At 32.1% G+C, this 19295-nt stretch overlaps 1 protein-coding gene across 3 annotated transcripts in view; it reads left to right on the forward strand.

Moving 5' to 3' along the window:
• Positions 1–19295, forward strand: part of LOC126745931 (adenylate cyclase type 5) — a 652711-nt gene that overhangs the window by 385365 nt on the left and 248051 nt on the right. For all 3 annotated transcript variants that reach the window (XM_050453997.1, XM_050453996.1, XM_050453998.1), the window contains one exon: positions 8824–8973. In XM_050453997.1, coding sequence (XP_050309954.1) covers positions 8824–8973 — 150 coding nt within the window. The remainder of the gene's footprint in view (positions 1–8823; positions 8974–19295) is intronic.

A 19295-nucleotide genomic window follows, 5' to 3' on the forward strand; every position in this document is an offset into this window, starting at 1 on the left:
ACTGCAGGCTGCACTATTGAATTTTAAAGCACTATTATTTTTTTCTCTAATTATTAAATGGTTTAAGGTCGTGTAAAACCAGTCAGAATAAACGTCCCTGCAGATTATGCATATCACTATTAAAAAGCCAGGAAAAATCCTAAGCCCTATGATGTAATGTACTTAGATCACTCTTTCTTCCGACCATTCAAAAAGGTGGAAGGAGTATTCGACCACGGAAAAACCAGGAGACCCAAAAGTATTTAAACAATTTAAATGATAAGCGTGTTTGCTATATTATTATTTAAATGTTTCATTTTTATTTGTAGGTAACTGATATTAGGGGCCTAAAGTACACACCAGAATGGGATATCTATTATAAACTTCGGTTTTCTCCTGAATGGGCACTTTTTTCCTCAAAGAAAATCTCAAGTTGACATTATTGCCTGGACAGAGCTAATTTGAAAAAAATTGCAAAAATATTCTTCTTTAATATCTGCTTGCTTTATTGCATGCCAATGTTTTAAACACGTTTTTTGTTTCTCCTGTAAACATCACGAAATGGAGTTAGCTGTTTATTACAGAATGTTGACCAGAAATCCTATTTCCCAATAAATCAATCTGTGGCAAAAGATCTCGATTTTCATTAAAATCCAGAATAGAACAATTAAACTTTTCATCAACAACCAGCAAAGCACCTCCACCCCTAGTTTTTCCCAATTCTATAAATTTGCTGTCTGCACTAAAAACGTACTTGTTAGGAAAAAGTTCGCTACTCTGGATAGATTCATCCAGCCAAGTTGCCGTTATAGGTATTAAATCAAAATTGCAAGCCGCAGCATTCTGATAAAATTCCTGCATCTTACTTCGAAGTCCGCGAGTTTTTTATTATATTAATATTATTATTATGCTTAAATTGAGTATTTTCTTTTTTTTCCGTGTAGGGCAACTTACAGGAGAAGAATTTCTCGGTTATTCGTTTTTCTTTAATTCAACGATCCAAGTATTTATTATTAATATTATATTTTAATTTACGTATGTGCTTGCATACGTAAATTAATGATGTGTGTGTTTGTGATGTGTATGATGTGTGAAAATTAAAAATGTGGTACTGTGTGTAACTTTCTATTCCACAATGTAATTTAACTTTATTTTTTTTTAAGATTTAGGTCACTGATTCAGTTTTGTTAGATTCTAAATCAAATATCAAATAAATGTTAGATTTACGTTTTACGCACGATTGTAGAAACCAATATCTATAGACACCGGAGGGCTATAAGTATTGGAGGTTATCCTGCATGCAGTAGAAAAGGATCCAATCACAAGTACGCGAAAAACTGGTATGTTATGAAACATCTGTTACAAGGCGGTATCGAAAATTTTAAGAGATTCTTTGATACATCCTTTTCACATAAAAAGGGTACAGGAATTGCTTCCTAAAGATTATGAACCACGTACGCAATTTTGTAGATGGCGCCTCCAAAAAGTAAAGGAAAATTTTTATTTTGATGCCGACATCTGGTTTACGGGTAAAGCAAATTTTTCCAAAAATGCAATAACCAATTTCATAATGATTATTATTGGGCCCAAGAAAACCCTCATGCACGATTAAAGAGAAACATTTTCAGGAACAATTTTCACTCAACGTTGAGATCGGTATCTTGTCTTATAGACTGTACAGGGTGGTCCGGTTTCGATGGCGGAAAATTAAATGGCCGACGGAGAACGAAAAAATAATAAGTTTGTTATTATAAATAATATTCGAAAAATGATTCGTTAAAAAATTACAGGGTGTCAAAATTCTAATTAAAAAAATAATTTTTTTTTATTTTTCTTAAACCACTTTAGATATTTTAATGAAATTTCGCACGTTTAGATAGTTAATCAAGACGCATCTTTTTGTGCAAAAATTATTAATTTTATTTACCAGTGGCGTGTGTGCGGGCCGATCTTCATACAATTTTAATTAAAAAAATGATGCGCCAGTGTTTTTTTTTAAATTTCTTTTTTTTGTGAAATCCTTGTTTAATTTAAAATCAAAAACATCTCTTTACTTTTTGTCGTACGACACACCGTTTTTGAGTAAAAATGCTGATTTATAAAAACACATAAGAAGATAACACATTTAATTCGTTTAAAAACAATAACAAAATGAAAACAATTAATAATTAAAGAAGTTGTTCAAAATGCAGCCCACCGACCTCAATACATTTTCTACACCGAGTTATTAAGGAGTTTATTGCAGCCAGTACCACAAAATTTTGATTTTGCATGTCATTACATGCTTTCTGAAATCTTAAGATTAATTCCTCTCTTTATCTCCTCGGGATTAGTGTAAACTTTATCCTTAATGTTTCCCCAAACGAAAAAATCTAGTGGATTAAAATCCGGTGATCTGGGTGGCCAGGGTACTGGTCCAATACCATTTTGATCATTAATATCATTCCTCCCTAGCCGGCCAATCCACCTTCGAGGGTAATTATTATTAAGCTAGTTTCTTACACCTATTCCAAAATGTGGGGGGGCTCCATCCAATTGTATCCAACTTTCATGTCTCAAATTAATGGGTAAATCCTCAATGTTGTCCGGCAGACTATTATTTAAAAACTCCAGAAATAGTTGTGAGTTTAGCCTTGGAGGTAGGAAATGCGGACCACAGACATTATCACGAATAACGCCCAACCAAACATTAATGGAAAATTCATTTTGAAACGATCTTGGCCAAATTGCATGAGGATTCTGTTGTGCCCAAATTTATCACTAAACAAGAAAAGTAAAACAAGACTCATCTGTCCAAAGTATCTTGTGTAAAAAGTCGGGATTTTCCTCTGTTGAGTTTAAAAGCCACTGACAAAATCTTACTCTCTTTTCAGCATCACTAGGGTGTAAGCCCTGAACAGGCTGTAGGTGATATGCATGCCTATGGTCAGCGTGTAAGGTTCGCAATATTTGAGATTTAGGAATTTGTAGTTGTTGAGCTGCCTTGCGAGAGCTCAGCCTTGGATTATTATCAAAAGTACACGATTTTCATTAATATTTCTCTGGTTTCGGTATTGTTTATTATTACCACGTAAACCAAAGTTCCTAAAATGTTGATGTGTTCTAATGAACACGCGAGCATCTGGAATTCTTCTATTTGGATACCGTTTTCGATATTCACGAACTGCCGCTTCCGCATTTCCATCACAAAATCCATAACAAAAATGAATATCAGCGTATTCATTACTTAAAAAACGCATTTTTCACAATACTTTTAACAACACTGTTAACAATAGCAAAATTAATAAGTTAACCAACGCAATAATTTGACTTACTTAAATAATTAACTGTCATAATAAAATACAAACAGACCGTCTCTTGTTTTATGCATGCATTGCCTTCTTGCCGGCATTATTATATTCATTATTTATTTGAATTTCGGAATCCAGATTCTTGTGTCTTTTTTAGAACCCAACAGAATAATTTAGTCTTTAATTAAATTTAGTATTTTCATATTTTTTGTTTAATAAAAAAAAATCAGGATTTATAAAAATTTATTTTTTACTCGCAAACAGTGTATCGTACGACAAAAAGTAAAGAAATGTTTTTTATTTTAAATTAAACAAGGATTTCATAAAAAATAGAAATTGAGAAAAAAAACAGTGGCGCATCATTTTCTTAATTAAAATTAATTAAAATTGTATGAGGATCGGCCCGCACACACGCTGCTGGTGAATAAAATTATTAATTTTTGCACAAAAAGATGCGTCTTGATTAACTGTCTAAACGTGCCAAATTTCGTTAAAATATCTAAAGTGGTTTAAGAAAAATAAAAAAAATTGATTTTTTTAATTAGAATTTTGACACCCTGTAATTTTTTAACGAATCATTTTTTGAATATTATTTATAATAGCAAACTTATTATTTTTTTGTTCTCTGTCGACCATTTAATTTTTCGCCATCGAAACCGGACCACCCTGTATATAGTAATCTTCTCAAAATGATTGGCCTTTATTTTTTGAAATGTTTCTCTTCAGTTACTGAAACAACTTTGGTATATGCATGGTAGTGCTTAAGCCCGCTTTAGCATCTTGGCTTTTGAGCATTTAAATAGAGGCTACCAAAATCATTGGATAGGCCGTGGAGGACCACAAGTTTGGCTACCTATTTTACTTGACCTAAACAGCCCAGATTTTTGTCGGGATACCTAAAAACATAGGTTTATCATACATTCATTTTGACATTAGAAGAGCTAAGCAATAGAATTATTGGCGGATTTAAACTATATGAAACGCGCATAAAGTTATTGAAGAGTAATATTGTACGAAATAAAGAGCAATAGCCTATTTTTTGTAAATTATGTAATAGTACTGTATTCCTTTTTATTATTGTTCTGTTTTATGGTTTTAAATTTGTTCACTTTGTGACACTTTTCGTGTTGTTATTTTAACACTATTTATTTTGCTTATCTCACTATTTAATAAGCATATTTTTTTTTGTTAATGTAAAAAGGCCTTTTTTGCTATAATTGATAATTGATTAATAGTTATTACAAAATAATTTTTTTTGAGTTTTGAAAAAAAAAGTGAATAAACATCTAAAAGGTGCGGTTTTATACTATAATAACCTGTGCGAAAATTCAGTTCAATATCTCAAACCGCCTTTGAAAAACTTAAAAGCTATGCATTTTAGGCCCCACGTTTATATGAATTTTTCGATTTAAAATCTGTTCATAAATGCCCCTTTCAAACCATGTACATACCCATTATATATTTCCCTGTATATACCCTCTGACAAAATAACAATACTAATAAATAACAAGGCTGTAATTCCGTACGATGAAATCAGACAAGTAATAAAGAAAATAGACATAATTATTTCTTTGCTGCTACATTATTATAAATACGTAATACCTCCTTTTAATCCAAAAAAAGATCCAATATATTTGCAGATTTTATATCTTTCGCTTTTTATTTGGGATAAAAGACCTTCATTAAAGTTTTAATTTTCTGCTATATTGAAACATAAATATGAAATGAAATTAATATTAATACTAAAAATAATAATATATGTCATAGCATTGGAAAAATATTAGGTATATACCCACAGTATTATCTGCTCCTTGTTGAAAAGTCTCTGTAAGAATTTAATACCTAAATGAATTACTTATGGATAAAGTAATTTATATACAAGGTGTCAATTTGAAAAGTTTTAATGCAATTATCTAGCAGAATAGAAGAGTTGGAAAATTACAGTAATTTAATTACAGCTGGCTGCATTTTTTTAACTAAAACTACGGGTTTACTTTAAGATAATTGTCATTTTACTAAAAAATCATGCCACTACTTAAAACCTCCCAGAGATACTGTGATGCAACAAATAAATTTCTTAATGCAAGCGTAATTGAATAAAAATAGCTTTTTCTCAAAAACTGTTCATTTTATCGGTATTATTGTCCAGGGATATCTCTAACAAGATAATTTTAAGGATACTGCTCTACAATAATTTCTATTCTTCTATCCAACGGTATTAATATTTTACATGAATGCTGCGCCATTATTTTTTTTAATTTATAGGAAGCTATTGTAATGATAATAATAAAAGAGCTAAAAAATGATTTATTAGAAAGTTAAGTGCTCACAAGTTATTTCAAAAATAACTTTCTCCTGTCCAAATCCCAAATCGAGCCTTCATACGCTTGATAAAAACATGAATGATTTACTGACAGAAATAAATTAAAATTTAGAAAAACAAAACATATCTAGATACATCTTTTAAAAGCAAATTTGTGCAAATCGTATAAAAAAAGATCATTCAGTTTTAAGTTCTCGACTCCATATAAAACGTTCTCCTGGCGGTTTTATTCGCCTATTTCATAATATTTGTTGCTTTTGGGCATGGCAAAAAAGCAAAAGCAAGAGGGCGCAAGGTGCAACACTTCAGATATGTTGAGAAAAAATTGAAATTTTAACCGATGGTAATAAAATAAAAGAAGTTAATATTCAAAAAAATAGTATAATCATTATAAATAATAAAACTATTATCATTATCAGCGTCAAGCTGACACGCGGACTCTATGGCCTTCTCAGATTTTCAAATGTGCAAATTCAGATATGGTGTGTCCTGTTATACTTCTCAGTGAGAATATTCTGGAAGTATGGTCTAGCTAGTAGAATATTCTTTAAGTCATTAGATTAATGCATTAGAAAAAGAAGTACATAACAGTGTACACCCAATTACTAAGGTATGGCAGATTATGTCTAAACGACATTTCTTAGTATTTTTAAATTTTTTGGTAGCTTTAAGTATCCATGCATAATTATATAAAATTGTTTATGTTAGTCGATCAAGGGGTTTGCGATGGATTTTAAGCTCACGTTTGTTATATAAGTTTATTAAATAAGTTCAAAAGGTCGTAATTGGCAAATTGTTGAAATTATGATTACGTTGCTTATCTTGATTGTTATACTTACCATGAATTGTTATCTTAAGATTGATATAAATAGTTGTTAATTTTTGTGAATAAACCAGTACTGAGTTCTACACCCAGTAGTCTTTCATTGCTCGACCTACTACGGCCAAGCCACCATGTCTTAAACCTATAGTGAGGCTGCTATAGGGTAATAGGGAAAAAAGGTTTAGGGAAAGCCCTAGAGCTTTTCCTACGTTACTTATTAGATAGTAGGAACTATTATCAGCAAAAGTAATATTTTTTTGGAAAGATAGAGTTTGTGAAATATTATTTCTTATATTTAATAATTACTCTTTAACGAAAAGAGAAGCAATTTAAAAAAGAGAATTATCTTTAAAAAGGAAATGTAAAGCTAGGTAAAGATTTATCAATTTATTAAGTACTTTTATTCTTTCCAAAGGTTATTATTAGATCAATTTATCTTGCATAAACTATGGCTTTTAGGGGGCCAACTATGACTGTCGCGACAAAATAGAGCTCAGAAGAGTGCACGGCTCGCAATCTGAGACGCCTCATGGCGTCGTGACGACTCTGGCGGTGACGCGACTTCCACCATTAAACAAGTTTTTCCAGAATAAGGCAAAAATTTAAAAGACCTAAAGGGTCAAAAATTTGGGAGATTCTAGATAATATTTTAAGCTTTAATACAGGCTCATTAAAATGTTGGAAGTTTATTTTGTACATTAATTTATCTCGAGGTATTCGAAACTTACCCCAATATCTTAGAATTTTCATCTCCGCTTAATCTTACAATTTTAATATTATCGTCACTACGCGGTACCTTTTCAAAAACTTCCTTGCCATTTGATACAAATTTTCTTGAATTAAAGCTATATTGCTGCAAAATACCCGATATGCCATTACATATGCGCAACACATCATACGCAGTTTCCCTACCGGTATATCTAGAACGTGGAAATCGGACCTAATTTTTATAATTAAACCCGGGGAACGTTGTTCGTTTGAACGGAGTGATACCGGTTGTCCCCTAAGTTACCGTTTGTAATTGGTATATCTCAATAGGCTAAGTATTCCTCAAAAACATTAACATTTCTATACATATTTTCGATGTCATCAGTAACAACAAAAGAATACTGTCGAAATCTTATAAGAATGGAGAAAAGATTTTCCTATAAAATGGGACCGTGAATAATGTACTTGGGGCATCAGCATCCAAAACTGAGCGCAGTTTAATAGTTAAACTATCCTCGCGTAGCACAAAGTTGGAAAGACAGTACGCGATTAGTTTTGTATTTATATCAGGGCTAATTTTTTTATGTACTTCTTTATATACTAATCATAAAGTTAATCTACAAATTAATATCCCTTTGAAGCCTAAGTTTCTTTAAAGTAAGAAATCTATTTTTAGTCTGAGTATAAGAATCGCTTAATTCGCCAGTCTTTTAGAGGAAGAGTAAGTGCAAACTTACCGTTTCTTTACATTTTCAGTAGAATTATTTTCACATAGGACTTCTTTCTGAAATAATGCTTGTTTTAGAGATGCTAGTTTCAAAATTTTAGCCTTTTTCTGGTATTATTTTTGAGTTATTTTTTGTATTTTTTTAAGTACTTATTACTTTTTAATTTTATTTAAGTATCCACTGGCTTAAGAAGTTCTATATACTTTTTTCTCCTTTGATGTAATGCTGTATTCCGGATTGTCCGATTTTAATGTGATTGAGTGGTTAAGTTCGGCGCAAAACATTTAATTTGTTTAGCTTAGCTTTTTTATTTAATAATAATTGTATGACAGGTGTTTCTTTATATGTTATAGTTTTCTTAGATGGAATTTGCCTTTATGATGACAAAGTTTCATTTTTAATCTATATGTTAAAAACAAAATTAAAAAAATTGAAATTAAAAAAAAATTCTTATACATGTCATCTTTTAAGGTTTCTAATTTATTAGATCATATATCGTTACTTAAACGTTAAAAAAAAAGTAATTCCTAACACTTCTAGATATGTTGCAAAAGGAGGTTTAAATGCAAAAAGACTTTATACCAAAGCGTGATAACAAAAGGTAAACTTTTGTGGCATGTTCTAAAGGAATGTCTTCTAAAGAAGCTAGATACAAGTGCTATCGAATATCACGAAGTTATTTTACTATACATTAAGGCCTCCCACCTTCAAGGCCTATAGAAAATATTTGTCTAAGTAACAGTTCTGTTACTCCTGTTCACAAAATATTTTTAAGTAAAACAATTTACCATTAAAAATATAACAAATTATATAATAATATATATTTTTCGAGCCCAAAGAATTAAGTGTGAAAATAATTTCAATAATTCCAACATAATTTTCCTTCTTCTTTGTTAATTTCTAAGTTTTGTAATATATATTATTATGTATAATTTTCAGATACATCCTAATAATTTAAATATTCTTTTTCAGATAATTAGTAACTTTATTATACTGCTTTGTACGAACATGGCTGGAATTTGCACCCATTATCCACGCGAAGTAGCACAAAGAAAAGCCTTTTTAGAGACTAGACAATGCATCGAAGCTCGCCTAAAAATTCAACGAGAAAATCAGCAACAGGTAAATCTCTCATTATCTCTTCCTAACCGCATTGGCAGTTCAAAGGTCACTGACATTTTAAAAACAATGTAGTGAAAATGTATGCTTGATTTTTCAATTTATTTTAAACTATGATTTTTTTTTTAATTATATTAACAGAAAAACGTAAGAAAAATTTATGCTTTATGGTCTTTTGAAGAAATATGTGTTATATGAAAAATAGCCAAAAATGTATTATACAGTTACCTTAATATAATTAACCCACGCATTGTTTACCATAAATTCAGTTGTAAGAATATGCAGAGTTGCATTCCCACACTTTTAGTGGCAACAGAAAATAAGAGAACCTCCTTATCTTTGTCCACGCAGCAGCGTCAGTTTATAGTTCGTATTTAAAAAGTGTCAAAAAATGTGTAATTTTATTATTAAGATAGTATTAAGTCATATTAAATAAGCAGGTTACTATGTTAGTTTGAATTTGTAATTTTTAAATAAAAATTGTCTTTAAAAAGACATTTTATATATATCCAAGAATCCACCTTAGTTCCTTTTAATATTAACAACCCTTGTAAAGTCTATATTTGTAATCTGGACATCGAATATGATGGTATTTTAGGTTTAGACTTTTTAAATCCTTACGAATGCATAATTGATTTAAAATTTAAATTACTAAAAACAAACTTTTCTTATGCATACATTTTTATCACAATAAGATATAGATAACACAAACAAAATTACCTATTCCAGTAAACCCTAATATTATTTTCGCTCAAGCAATTCAAAATTGTCATAATCAAAATAGAAATAGAACCCCGCACCGAAAAAGTCTGCAAGTTAAAATGCAACTTAGTAAATACAGAGGTCATTTTAATAGGACATAAAAAAGAAAAAGTTAAACTTCCAAATGCCGCCGTTCACGTAAATGAACAAGGAGAATTTTAAAAACCATATTGTCCTTTGAACCTTTGCCTGACTTACAGGCAATAAATAATTTTAACTTGTATGATACATCTCAACGTGTTGACAGACGACAACTGATAAAAGAATTAAAACTGAAGAATTAAAACTGATCAATCAATCAAAAGAATCAATCACCTTGATGAAGAGGAAAAAGACGAAATAATACGACTTTTTTTAGACTTTTCCGATATTTTCCATATTGAAGGGGTTCAATTAACATTCACAAATGAAATTCATTTGACACCCACAGCGCCAAACCTATTTACACAAAATCTTATAGATAACCTCACGTTCACAAAGAAGAAATTAGGACACAAATTTCAAAGATGCTTGACGAAAACATAATAAGACTATCAATATTGTATGGGTAATCCCAAAAAAACTCGACGCCTCCGCTAAACAGAAGTGGCGACGAGCTGTAATAGACTATAGAAAATGAAATGAAGTCACGGTTGATGACGGGTTTCTACTCCCGAACATTTCAAATCTCCTTGACCAATTAGGCAAATGTCAATACTTAACAACCTTAGATTTGGCATCGGAATTCCACCAGATCAAGATAGACCCCAAGGATATACCAAAAACTGCGTTTTCAGTGGAAAACGGATATTACATAACATTCTAATGGGAATTCTAAATGAAAGGTGTTTGGTGTAGAAAAACTTTAGAAAAACTAATCTGAAAATACAGCTTGATAAGTGTGAGTTCTTGAGACAAGAGGTAGCCTATCTTGGACACTTAATTACTGAAAATGACGTTAAACCTAACTTGGCAAAAGCTTCATTTCAAATTTTGCCAAGATTTCAAAACCCCTGACGAAACTTCTTTAAAAAGACACCTCCTTTTGTTTTATCCCAATTTTGAAAAATCTTTTATTTTGCGACGCATTGCGTTCGCAATAGGAGCAGTTCTTTCACAGGGACCTATCGGTAAAGATTAACCAATCGCTTACGCGTCTCAGACATGTAGTAGTAGTAGTAAGGGTGGGGAAGCTAGAGCTCAGCAAGTAGGCCTGAGCAGTCTCTTTTCGCCAACCCCAGAATCACCCACCCTTACGTCTCCACTCCCAATGCGCGGTCTTCACTGAGTCGGCCCGTCCTTTTAATAAAGGCTTGCACATTGTCCCAGTCCAGATCTTTAAGATCTTCCCGCTGGAGTGTCGTTGCTCCGAAAATTTTCCTTCTTAGGCGACTATACCTATCACAGATACCTAGTATGTGGTATGAAGTTTGCTCCCCTGTACCGCAATTCGGACAGAGTGGGCTTTCTCTTATACCAAGAAGGTGTAGATGCCTGTTTAGACTGTTGTACCCGGTCAGGATTCCCACCAAGTCTTTGGTACTTTGTCGGATCTTTGTTAGCAGTGGCCTTACTTTAGAGCCGTCATGGTCTGGTATCATTTTTTTTCTGGCGTCTCAGACATACTTAATATTCAACAATAGAGCGCGACCTTTTAGCCATTGTTTGGACAGTAAAGCCTTTGCGCCCTTATATATTCGGCAAACAATTTACCTAGTCACTGACCATCGTCCAATCAAAAGGTTATGGTCTATTCAGGACGCAGGAAGCAGATTAATGCGTTGGCGGCTAAAGCTGGAAGAGTATATATTTAAAACTAAATTTAAACCCGGAAAATACAATAAAAATGCAGATGATCTTTCCAAAATAAAAATTAATCTCTTCAAACAATGTTTAGATTTCCCAAATAAAGTTAAGATTTTTGCACTCGAAGAAGACAGTTAATCTTCTAAATTAGACTCGTGTGAGTCTCCACTCACCAATGAAGATGATCAAAAGATAACCGATGAATATAATCGATTTGATTATATTCATAGATCTCTATTCGACTATTCTAAGATCGAAGTCATAAACGAACAACTTTTGGACAAATAAAACAGAAATATTGTTACATTTTTCATACAAAATAAGATGGAAAACCTACACAATAAAATTATTGAAGATATCTTCGAAGAAGAATTAGAATTTTAGCAGTTAAAATTCAATATTGCCACTAGCAAGACAGTTAAAAATCCATTTTTTTTTAACTTTTTTTTTTTTTTTTAAGTTTTCAAGTTTTTTTTTTAAAAGTCAATGTAGTTAGGAAAAACCTAAGTAGGCCGCTTGTAATTACGGAAACACCTCGAACGCCATTTGAGCGAATTAATGTTGACATCTTTGAGTACCCTTCTCGAAATTACGCATTAACAATTAATGACAAACTCACTAAATTTGTTCAAGTCTACCCGCTAAAAGATAAAAAGCTTCTACTGTTGTAGATACTTTTATAGTCTATTTTTAGCACTACGACACACCCTTAAGAATACATTGCGATTCCACGCCACGCTAAGAGAAATGTTTAGAATAAATCAAGCAGAACTTTTGAAGACTTACCATATGCCTTGATTTGCTATAACAGCACAAAAAATAGAACACATTGTTTCACCCCGTATGAATTAATTTTTGAACACACATCAAATATAGACCTTCTAAAAAACTTTACAATCAAGAAGCCCTTATTTCAAAATACATCCGAGACCTTAATAACAAGATGGCGTACTTCTATAAAATTTCTCTACAAAAAACAGAACTAGCTAAAGAAAAATCTAAAGTACGATTCGATCAACGTGTTTTTGAAAATCTACCCCAATTTAATGTCCGCAATAAAGTTTACGCACGAGAATGACAAATAAAATCAAAACCTGAAAACAAATTTTGTTGTAGAAATACTTTTATTTAAGTTTTTTTTAATTATATTTATTTCATACCAATTTAAAATAATGTAATATAGAATAGACTCTACTTTACGAGCAGTCACAGAAAATATTACCAGTGCCTCTCGAACACAGAAGAAGTCGAGTCGAGTCAAGTTTTCTCAGTTTTTTACAGACAATCAGTTACTTTTCAGTCAGTGTTATCAGTCAGTTTCATAATTTTGCATTAAAATTATTATCAATCAAGAACACCTGTGTATTATTAAAATACGCAACAAATTTATTGGCTCGTTTTTCATAATCGAAATTCTTTTAAATTCAACTGTATTACTGGACCCAGAAACAAACAAATTAACTAAAGTCTTTTGATAGGATGAAACCATATTTTGAATAAGGTTTTATTTCCTTACAGATTACTGGGATTGTCCTCGATCACCAGCAGCCAGTACCAAATCATACCTATTAATAAGACAATCGGACTCTTTTTCAACGAAGAATTCAATATTAAAGTATCCAATGAAATATTGACACCTTTAATATATCAAGACTTACTTCCGTTTAGAATCGATCATAACGATAAAATTTTAAACAGTCTTGACACCTTATCAACCAAAAAAATCAATCAAAAATATTAAAAACTACCAATGATGGTAGCTTTTAAATTCAAACGCACATAGGTCTGCTTATACTAATTTCAAAATATGTAAATACAAAATATGAAGAATTAATGCTAGCTACTAAGGATATTAGATTAAGATATAAACGTGGAATATTTAGTGGTATTTGACTTAGACGCATCAGACCGACAATATTATAATGACTGCATTGACAAAATCAACCGTAATGAGGCAAACCTTGAAATGCTTATGCAGAAATAACGACAAGTGGTATTTTTCAAAATATAATTTAATTATATTTTAAAAAATACCACTTGTATTATTATAATTTAAAATTGTTATTGTTATTCCGTGTTACGTTTTCAACAGTTTAACTTGCCCGTTGGGTAGGTTTTTGATGTCGGTAAGACCTCTCCCCCCCCCCCCCCCCCGAATTGTCATCTTTAGCGGACTTGCCTTGGGGTGGTGCTTTCTATGTTTAGTCAGAGTTGTTCTTGTTTTCCTCTAGGTTTTTTCCAGATTCGTGTCTGTCCATGTGATAATTAAAAAATAAGTATGTTAATACCGGTATCGCAATAATATTTATTGCTTTAAAAAGATGTTTACTATATAGTTTAGTCTTGCATATTCTGTTCACTCTGGAGAGATATTCCTTCAAGAGGTTCTCTTTAATACTGTTGTCCTCATCGGTTGTTATACTAGATATTTGGGATGGAGGGATGATTCTATCTCCCTATTAGGCCCTTTGGTACTCGATATAGCAGCATAATAATTGCCTGATTTTTCTTTTCACATCTCTCAAAATAATCGTCTCTATGAAGAGCTGCTCCTTGCACCCCTTGGTTTCCTTTCGACACCTCTTTACAGACACATTGAGGAGTCTTGTGATACAGGAAGTGATGATTTTGCACACCGCAAGCACGCAATCAGACGGTACTTGGGTGGTCCTTTGCTTGGTTTGCCCTTAAGTAATAAGTAGTTATTCGCCTTAGTGATAAATCTTGATGTTTTCTCTGGGTGTTAACTAAAGTCATTTATATATCTGATGTTTTATTTTGGTTCCATATTAATCCTGATTGTAATTCTATATTATCCATCGTATTGGATTGCAGTGTTCTATAAAATCTTTTCTCTCTTGGATTAAATTCCTTGTTTTGTCATTTTTGATTATTGTACTTACCGTATTTTTTAAGCCTCGTACTAAATGGTGCTTCTTCTATTACAGAGTTTCCAGGGTACATCCTGTGGTACGATGTCAAATCGATCTCTGATAGTGTGAATTCTGTATATTGCTAATATTTATTCTATCTTTCTCCTCAATTTATTACTAGAGTTTCTTCCTGCGTACTTTCTCCATCTGGCGAATTCTGCTCTTTTTATCTTAATCTTAATTAGTCTTTTTTTCCAAGGTGGTTTGTATTTTTCTTGGTTCCTCTCCTGATCCCTTCTTTATCAATCTTTGCTCCGTTAGCAACTGCTGCTTTAAAGCCTGCGTAATAAATGATATCATGAAGATCTACAATGATCTCAACTTCTAGCTAAGCTGGTAATATTTTGGTGTTTAACGTGTCTACAATCATTGCAAATTTTCTTGATGTTTTGTTTCAGAATCCAAGGTCTCTTCGAGGGATCTACGTCACTATATTTTTGCAATGTTGTGCTAAACAATTGACTCACTTCTTATATAATTTGTTAATTTTGTCCTCTTTTAACTGTTGTTGTCACGATTAATAACTTCTAATTGACTAAATTGAATAGATTGTGTGTGGCTAGAAGTTATTTCCCTAGAAAGCGTTGATATTTTGGGTTTTATTAGCGGATGGACCATTATCCGCTGCTTTAATCTGCTATACGATATCATCCACCATGCCATATATATATATGTCTTGTCAGATGGTAACAGATACGCTAATGCAAAACTAAACTGAACGATATTGAGTCCAAGTTATGAATATTCTTTGGTCCCTTTGAAAAAGTGGTCTCGGGTAAAATTTGGTTAACCCTTCGATAAATATCTCTAGCAGAAACAGCACTTATAGATAGATTCTGTCTGTTCTCTTCAGTTGACGTGTTATCTTGTTTGGGTGACTCAACCGTGGTCTGCCTTACTGTACCGCGGTCACCACCGGTTTATCTGCTATGACTTCTAGCGGTGGCTCCAGAAGCACCCTGGTCGCGTTATCTGGAGGTCTTTATAATTTCTTATTATAATATATTATCTTCGCTCTATCATCGTTAGAATAGGGCATAGTAGTAGTCACTAGTAGACATAGACTAGTAGTCACTAGTAGTTTGTCACTCTAGTTGCAAGTACAGTGTTGTCTGTCTCTCAGGTGGCTTGTAATGATAGGACGTAGGGTTGGCCTTTGAGACACAGGGTTTTTCTTTAGTTGCCTCTTAAGACAGGCCGGAAATACCGTGCTCTATTATTTTATATTATATTATAAAATAATAGACCACGGTATTTTATATTGTTATTATTATTTGGATACCACATTATTATTATTATTATTATTATTATTATTATTATTATTATTATTATTATTATTATTATTATTATTATTATTAATTCATAATTAAATATATTGGTTAGTTAACTACATTTTGAAACACTTTGTACGGTTACTCCTATATAATAGAAAAACTTTAACTATAAACTGCACAGATAAGATCCAAGAAACAGCTTTAAATTAAAGTTTGTTTAAAACTGGGAGAAGGCAGTTCGCGTTTCGGTAAGTTCGTTCTGTAAATTTTATGGAAAATTTCTACAAATTCTCGAAAAGTTTTTGCTTGAAAAAACTTCAGTTTAACAAATTTATGGATGCAGAGATTTTCTTTTTGTTTTGTTGGAAACTTAAACTACAAAAGACGATCAAAACATTGACATAAAAGACTATGAAAATAATTAACAATATACATTTTACAGCACTGTTCCCCTCTTAACTTTAATCGTCCCAGTCAAAGAAATATAATTTTTATAACTGTTTTCGAACGTTGTCGCGTTCAGTTTCAGCATTTTTTTCGTCCCCTTGCGTGTTTGCGCTTTATAATGCGTTAATCGCATAAAAGTTGCTAAATCATCTGTAATGTTACGTTCAACATTTTGACCTTTCAATCAGTAAAACCTTACTCTCCCTTTTGCTTAGTTATAATTCCTATACTGCCATGGACACCTTTAAAGAACTTCTGGAATCCGCTTTGCAGGAACTGTCGGATAGGTCTTTTCTTTTTCAACCAACGAATTTCTTTGAGCCACTTCGGGAGATTTGTTCGAAATATCTTTTCTTGCTATGACACTAATATTGGATTATACTAGCTGTATCTCACTCTTGTGGACACTAATGTAATATTAATGTTAATATAAATGATAATATTAATGTTAATACGGTGACAGGCAAATACCTATGGCTTTTGTTTCGTTTTTCTGTAAAAACAATATTAACATAATTTTAGAGAAAATACCAACTTTTCGGCGATATTTACCTTTTCTATGTTTTATTGTAAAATTGTGCTCTTGTAGACCTTATAGCCACCTTGCTATTTATTCTTCGGGGATTTAAAATTGATTCAGCCATTTCAGAGAGGCATGGTCACTGGTCAGTCATATGAATGAATCGTCGGCCACAATACTTATGAAAGTCTTGAATAGGTTTTACTATTGGCATCAGCTCTCACCTGGTGACCTAGTAGTTTCTTGCTGGCTTTGATAGTATGTAACTAAAATAAAGAAAGCTCCAATTCTTGCATTACTAACTATAAACTGTTTTCATTTAAATAAATACTTTAATTAAAATTTCAAAAAAGTTACATGGAATAATTTAAGAACGCTTGGAAAAATTGATTTGTCTCTTCCATTAATGATTCCAATAATTTTAAGAGAACACGAATTGCCAAGATTATCTACGCCTAAATAATCTCTAATTAACCAAAACTACAAAATTAGATAAAAAAAAGTACAAAAACTAGAAAAAGAGTTAACTTTTGGTATATAAGTTGTTTAGTATCTGAGAGATAATGCTGATATGGGCTTATCAGAACTGTAATGGGTATATTTTAAAGAAATTTAAAAATATAGTAAAAAAGTCTCTTTATTTTGCACAAACTTTCACATAAAGAATGGCTTGAAACACTTCATTCAAATCATTCAAAACACTTCAAATCATTCACTTTACTATGTTCTAGGTTATAAATAAGATACCTATATATTTTGCTTTGATCATTGTATCTAAAAAAATACTATTAAAAAAAACAGAAATAGCAGAATAATGCAAATAGCCCTGCTCTAAAAATGTGTTTCTCCGTTTCTCGCGTAGTTGTTGTGGATCCGATTTGCATGTAAAAGCTTCTGAGTTCCGCTTAAAGTGTTAACCCTTTGAGGCCAGATTTTTTTTTTTAATTTTGGTGAAAATTTTTGTTTTGCTCAATTAATTAAAGATTATTTAATATGTTTTTAATATCAAATCTTTTTTTTTTGCATATGAGTTAGTTACAAGGAGGTGTGCTCACTGTAAGGACACTAGGCAGATAAACAAAAAAAAATTGGCAAAAACTAATTTTTTATTGCTAGAAAAATACATTGATTATAAAAAATTTATTTCGTATGATATTGACGGAAACAGTTTTTCTTATCTGAAAGGCACAGGGTAAGATCACACCTAAAAAAATAACAATAATTAACTATGTTTATTTATTTATCAATGTAATATCAACAGCTTCCTTGTACATGGCCATCTTGATTTGTGAGGTTCCGCCTTGGTACTATAAAAAACACATCTTCCAGGCTTGCCATATAGAGGCATGTGGGAACAAGAGTCGTACCGAATTTCGTATGGTACAGTACGTTTGAAATGATTCACCGTTGCTAATGGCAGACCCCTTTTCGGTAAACCTTGTTCAGCTCCCACAAGTCCTAGGCCCATTGAAAGTCGAAAAAGTTTTAGCGAAAGTTGCGCATTGGAATCCGTTCTTTTTTGATACAATATGAATGCATTTACTAAGGATAAATCTATGAAATAGAAAAAAATTCTATGCCACCACTTTTTCGACTTTCAGTCAACCTCATAAAGAGTTTTTAGCATGTCCGTCTTATCCACGTATCCCATATGCGTATTATATTTCTCTACTAGTTCAGGACAAGTAACATCTTCGGCGGAACCATCTTTTTTTTTGTGTGAAATCCATTGATTTTTGCATGGATCCAGATAATTAGTTAAAAAATAGACTGGCCTATTATCCATCTATTTCAAAAATGTCAACCCATCAGTGCTAACTCTCCAATCGAATTCACCCCTTGTTAACTGCTTGTCATCTAGTAGGTCTGTTGGTAGATTCCTTTGATCTTTTCTGACGGTACCGCAAGCGTAAATCAACTCAGTTTGCAGGTATTTTTGCAGCTCGACCGAATTAAAATAATTGTCAAAATGTATTTCGTACCCTTTTCCAACTAAGTTTCTCGTAAGGTCTCTAACAACTCTACCACCAAGAGACTTTTCGGTCATTTCACCTATTTTACCAGAGTAAATCTGAAATTGATATACGTATCCTGAATTTTCGGAATGAATCCAAACTTTATAGCCACGTTTTACTGGATTCTTTGGCATATACTGTTTTAGGGAGCTTCGTCCTTTGAATCGGATCGTCGACTCATTAATAGCTTGATGTTGACTTGGTTTCAAAGAATTTTTATATGTATTTTATATGTGCAGGTTGACTAACATCCATGAAAACCGGTCTCTTGACATTATTGAACTTATGAATGGATCCCTCATTTTCAATTGTGAGGACCAGTAATCCTTGTAGCTGGGTAGCTTTTTTATGCCCAATATCAAATTTATTGCAATAAAACCCTTTATTTCCTTTACATTAGTAGGCGTAAATGCATGACTATTACCTCCGTTTCTTTGCAAGGCATATAAGTTAGTTTGAAAAGCTATGTGGTCTAACAGTTACTCAGGGAACATACGCAAAAACATGTCGGTAGGGGTTTCTATATCGGTGGGAATATTTGATCCTATTTCTCTCACAGTGTGAGTTGGAGTTAATCCATATAGTTTTT

This window comes from Anthonomus grandis, chromosome 16 (genome assembly GCF_022605725.1).
Source record: "Anthonomus grandis grandis chromosome 16, icAntGran1.3, whole genome shotgun sequence".
Classification (NCBI taxonomy): domain Eukaryota; kingdom Metazoa; phylum Arthropoda; class Insecta; order Coleoptera; family Curculionidae; genus Anthonomus; species Anthonomus grandis.